This window comes from Morone saxatilis, unplaced genomic scaffold (genome assembly GCF_004916995.1).
Source record: "Morone saxatilis isolate NCDOM2014 unplaced genomic scaffold, NCSU_SB_2.0 Contig10, whole genome shotgun sequence".
Lineage (NCBI taxonomy): Eukaryota > Metazoa > Chordata > Actinopteri > Moronidae > Morone > Morone saxatilis.
In genome coordinates, this window is record NW_023339652.1 from 394,923 (window position 1) to 400,791 (window position 5,869).

Below are 5,869 nucleotides of genomic sequence, written 5' to 3' on the forward strand. Positions count from 1 at the left end.
GTGCAGTTCAGATCAGCAGTCTTCCAGTCTCAGTTAGTTCAGTTTCAGATCAGATTCAGTTTCAGATCGATCAGATCAGATCAGATCTAGATCAGATCAGTTCAGTTCATCGTTCAGGTTCAGTTCATTCAGGTTCAGATCAGATCAGATCGAGATCAGCATCAGATCAGAGTAGTTCCACGCCATCAGAATAAGTCTATCCAGTAGTATACAGTATACAGGTAGTATGTTACTGCATGAGGACTTTGTTTCCCCGGAATTTGTCTTCTCAGGCTTCTGCACTGACCTTCAGCTTCATGGACTAGAGATAATATTATTATGTAATATAATATAATTTATATTATGTTATAGTATATTATTATATTACAGTACATTAACTGCTCTGCTGTTTCCTTCAGAACAAAGAAAACACTTCACCAAAACCAGCATCAACAGCCTGACGGACACATCGCAGTATCATGTGGAGGTGAGGCTAAAGCTAACAGGTTCTATATCAGCAGTGTGGTTGAGTTGTTTCATTGCGATCAGAGGACCGCTGTGTTCTGATTAAACTGTATTATTCTGTGTGACGTTCAGCACCTAACCACGTTCGTGTTGGACCGTAAAGACGGGATGATCACCGTGGACGATGGCGTCAGACGTCTTCGCCTGCTGGACGCTAAAGGAAAAGTCTGGACTCAGGAGATGTTGCTGCAGGTGGAAGAGAAAACTGTGAGCCTCATCGACCAGGAGACGAAGGTGAGGAAACCACACGTATATGAAATATATCGTATACATATCGTAACGTTTGCTAACTCCCCGAGCAACGTTGTTTGACCTGAACTTGTGTTTCCAGAATGAGTTGGAGAACTTCCCAATCGGGACGATCCAGCACTGCCAGGCCGTGATGAACGCCTGCAGCTACGACTCCATCTTGGCTCTGGTGTGTAAAGACTCGGGTCAGAGTAAACCGGACCTCCACCTGTTCCAGTGTGACGACATCAAGGTAACCAAACCAATATTCTGTAGATTTATGTAAACAGTAGTGGACCTAGAATAGAACCCTGTGGTACACCACTACTGATTTAACAAAGGGAATATACGGAAGTTATTAATGGCCAAATCAACGACTGTTGTTTGATCCTGTTTGTATGAAATTAATCTGTTTGTTAATGTTTCATCAGGCGAATCTGATCCACGCAGACATAGAAAGTGCCATGATCGATGCCAAAGGAGGCAAAGTGAAGAAGAGACCAGAGACACTAAAGTAAGAACCAATCATTGAACCTGCTCAGAGGTTATATTATTATGCTGAAAGCTGATTGGCCGATCCATCTGTCTGCAGGATGATCCTGAAGAGCGATGGGATCATCCCTCCTCCCCCCACCGCTCCCGCCCCCGAGCCGCCGGCAGAGTCCGATCAGGTGGACGTGAAGAGTCGAGTGGCGGCCTGGTCCGCCTGGACCAATGAGCAGCCAGACTGTGAGTGATGTCACACTAGTTTTAATTAATTTAAATTGAATTGGTTATTAATTATTAATTTAAACTGTTAAAGTTCACTTTAAACTGGATTTCTGTCTTTGCTACAAACACACTTAACATTGCTGTGCGCTAAAGGTTTCAGTGCTAACATGCTAAATGGTACAACAACATGTGGATATTTACTATTTACATAATTTTAAGTTTTAACATCTTTGAGGGTTTTTGTAAATACATAATGCTAAGTATTAGTTTGTAAACGTACAAAATGTACAGTTTCTTTATTGATTCATTGATTGACAGAAAATTAATTGGCGTTTTGAACATTTGGACATTTTTAACATTTATTAATTAATGGAGAAAATAATTGTGAGATTAATTGATAATGAAAATGTAATTAATCTCTTGTGGCTACAGACATTTTAACCTTTATCTTCAGTTTTCTCAATGTAAATCTTGAGCTCTATGTGTGATTATTGGTTATTGATTGGTTGTTTTCCTGTGTGCAGATGAGCAGCAGTTCAGTGAGGAGGACGGACCGGTGGAGATGACTGCAGCCAGAGTGGACCGAGATGTGGTCAGTATATAGTTCATGTTGTTCTGAGAGCAGCTGGTGGACCTGCGGAGGTCGTCCAGGTTCACGGGACCTCAGATTAAAGCTGATTGAAGGACGCAGTTTGATTCAGCTGTAATCAGAGTTTAAAGCTTTGAGGGAAAATCTGGTTACATAATGAGAAAGATATTGTGGGAGAACTGACCTCCGCTCTGTTAGTTTAGGTTTAATCATTAAAGAATAAACCTGTTAATGTTCTCTGAAACGTGCTCTTGTTTTGGCAGCAAATCCTGAACCACATTCTGGACGACATCGAGTTCTTCGTCACCAAACTCCAGAAGGCGGCCGAGGCCTTTACCGAGCTGTCCAAGAGGAAGAAGACCAAGAAAGGCAAAAAGAAAGGTCCAGGAGGTGAGGACTGAGGAGACGACAGTTAAACAGAGGACGCAGATTAACTTCTAACCTGGTAGTCGGGACTCTGCTGTCCCATAATGTTCACTGTGAATCCTCTTAATGAAAGTGAACATGAATGAATCCTCCACACAAACTGATTCACTCAAGTTAAATGTTGATGATTTTTGAGTTTTTTCTCCTTCAGGAAGTGAAATGTTTGTGTGATTGTGTCTGATTGGTCCACCAGAGGGCGTCCTGACACTGCGCTCCAAACCTCCTGGTGAGGATGAGTTTGTGGACTGTCTGCAGAAGTTCAAACACGCCTTCAACCAGCTGGTAGGACGTCTCCATTCTCAGAAATACTTTGATTTCCACCAGGATCAATAAAGATCACACAAACCTGTTGCTGTGATATTGATGAATCAGTTGTATTCTATCATATTCAGACTGTCTGTGTTCTGTAGGGTAAACTGAAGGATCAAATCCAGAACCCGAGCGCCGTGGATCTGCTTCACTTCCTGTTCAACCCGCTCAGGATGGTCAGCTTTATTTTATTAACCCGATAAAACAACTTCCTGTGTTTCTATCCACAACTTATTCTATTTATTATTATTATTATTTATTATTTTATGTGAAAAGTCTTTCACATAATAAAAAGGAGAAATTACACAAAACAGACTATATGGCCAAAAGTATGTGGACACACAGGAACCTTTATTCTTGTTTTTCTAACTTTCTGTCTCTTTAACTTAAACTAAATATATATAATATAAACGTACAATTGACCCTTCAATCTTTCAATTTCATACGTTAATTAAATTAGCTTTTAAAAGTCTTAAAAATTGTATTTTATTTTATGTACTCATGTTTGAGTTAATTAATTAATTAATTAATTAATTTTCTTAAAAAAGAATAAAATGAAATATTATAAAGAATCATTATTAAAAGATAAAAGCTGCCCATGACCCCGTCCTCCCGCCGCCCCCCTCCAGGTGATCCAGGCGTCAGGCAGTGTGGATCTGGCTCGCAGCGTCGTGGTTCCTCTGCTGACCAGAGAGGCCATCGACTTCCTGCACGCCACAGGAAACGCAGAGGAGAGACACCTGTGGGTCACTCTGGGAGACGGGTGGACCAAATGCAGGTGAGTTTGTGGCGGAGTCCGCCGCTGTGAGTCTGTACAGCTGCTGCTGATGTAACATCTATAAGTGTGTTTTCACTAGTGTTTAATCAGCTGAATATAAGAATCATTGTGTGTTTGTTACTTTAGAATGAGACGTTTTTATCTACAGAGGGAGCGGGTCCTCTTCTGGTGGAGTCCGCCATGTTGAACCGCCATGTTTGTACGGTAGCCCAGAACGGACTAATCAAACTCTGGATCTAGACAGAGATTTCTTATTCACAGGTCGTCAAATACAGACGCAAGAGGTGTTCAGTTAGTTACGCTTGTTGGCAAAATGCAAACTAGCTAACGACGAGTTAGGTAGTGTTTTCTTAGCATTAGCTAAGATAAGATGTCATTTATGTCACTTTAATCTTTTTAACAATCTTAAAAACAATTATGTAGATTAGCTTTGTGTTCAGGTATATGCTATGTGCTAGGCTAATCTATGTTGGAGGACTTTGCGGCCACAGACGCTCTGAAGACTGAGCTGTATTCAGTTGGTTTCAATGTGTAACTTTACCACTAGATGTCACTAAATCCCACCCACTGGCCCTTTTAAGTTAGATGTTGTCATGGTAACGTGTGTGCAGGTTGGAGTGGCCAAAGGATCATTACTTCCCGCCCTGCGTGCTGAGGTTTCGGGATGGTTGGGAGCCTCCAGCGCTCCCGACGGCGACTCCTTCCAGAGAGCAGGAGCTGGCCGGTGTGGAAGTCCAGAGACAAGAGGAGCTGAGGATGAGACTGGCTCAGGAGGTCGGTATCTGCAGCGCACGCCATGTCCTCCTGAACCGCAGGAACAAGTATCTTTAACCACTTTCTGTCTCTCTGTGCAGCAGTCGGCGGTGCAGAGGTTCCCTCCTGCAGACGGGTACGCCTCCTTCTCCAACACCTCCTACAAACGCATGCAGATCCTGGATCAGGAAGCGGCCATGGCTGCGTTTAGACAGGCCGTCAGCCGCCGCGTAGACCGGTAACCCCGAGGTCACATGACGCCCTGGAGAACTGATCCCTGAACTGCTCTTTTCTGCCCTTTAACCTATGGAGGACAAAATGTGACTCATTCATCAATAAAACATAAATTAAAGCTGAAATAAATAAATAAATAAATAAATTAAAGAACGGGTCACGTGTTTCAGAAGGCGTTGAATGTCACTTCCTGTGTCTCCCTCAGTAAATCCAGTGGTTGCTGTCACACAGGGTTTACTTCCTGTTGCCAGCAGGGGGCGCTACGTACACTGAAGGTTTTACAGCAAACAGACTGATATTGATTTATTGATTCTAATGTTGATTTATTGATTCTAATATTGATTTATTTCAGTATCTATATTTAACTGACGAATAAGTCATTGTTCATCCTCCTTCACTTCCTCTTTCTTACTCTAATGTTTATTTGTGATCGTCGCTGTTGTTTTAATATAAAATCTGATCAATATTTCTCCACTGATTGATCTTCTTCTTCCTCATTCAGTCGTTTGCTCTTTAAAATACAATCTGAGTGATTTCTACGTCTTTAAATTTAATTTTTCTCTCAGTAATCTACAGAGACACTTCTCCACGGCTGTAACAACAAACAACCCTAAAACCTGCTTTATTGTTATTGTTGTTATTGTTGTTGTTAGTATATATTACTGCTGGTATTATAGTGGCCACACAGACTGTGTTTGTAATTGTAATGATTATTGATTGATATATTGGTTGATGTATTGCTTAATATATTGGTTGATGTATTGCTTAATATATTGGTTGATGTATTGATTAATGTATTGGTTGATGTATTGATTAATGTATTGATTAATATATTGATTAATATATTGATTGATGTGTTTCAGGAGTTTTGACGCCGGCCAATCCAAACTGTTTGCCAAATCCAAATATGACTTTGTGGGAAGAAACAACACGGAGCTGTCGGTGCTGAAAGACGAGGTTGTCGAGGTAAACGTTGCTTTTATTGTTGTTGTAGAAATGATAATAATAATAACAATAACAATAACAATAACAACAACAATGTCTGATCCCCGACACTCGTCTGTCAGGTTCTGGACGACAGGAAGCAGTGGTGGAAGGTTCGTAACGGCGGTGGAGCGTCCGGCTACGTGCCAAACAACATCCTGGAGATGACCAAAGCGGTGGACATTACGGGCCGAGGGGAGCCCATCTACAGCCACACTATACAGGTAGACCACTATACAGGTAGACCTCCACCGTACAGGTAGACCACATACAGGTAGACCACCGTACAGGTAGACCACCGTACAGGTAGACCACCACCGTACAGGTAGACCACCATACAGGTAGACCACCAT

At 41.8% G+C, this 5,869-nt stretch overlaps 1 protein-coding gene across 1 annotated transcript in view; it reads left to right on the forward strand.

Annotated features, from left to right (window-relative positions):
- Positions 1–5,869, forward strand: part of eps8a (epidermal growth factor receptor pathway substrate 8a) — a gene marked incomplete at its 5' end in the record, with an annotated part of 12,105 nt that overhangs the window by 4,255 nt on the left and 1,981 nt on the right. Inside the window, 14 exon segments of the mRNA XM_035672849.1 lie at positions 399–466; positions 577–738; positions 836–985; positions 1,164–1,246; positions 1,325–1,461; positions 1,968–2,035; positions 2,296–2,422; positions 2,652–2,740; positions 2,869–2,943; positions 3,397–3,545; positions 4,157–4,319; positions 4,400–4,536; positions 5,396–5,498; positions 5,600–5,740. Of these exon segments, the coding sequence (XP_035528742.1) occupies positions 399–466; positions 577–738; positions 836–985; positions 1,164–1,246; positions 1,325–1,461; positions 1,968–2,035; positions 2,296–2,422; positions 2,652–2,740; positions 2,869–2,943; positions 3,397–3,545; positions 4,157–4,319; positions 4,400–4,536; positions 5,396–5,498; positions 5,600–5,740 (1,652 nt within the window).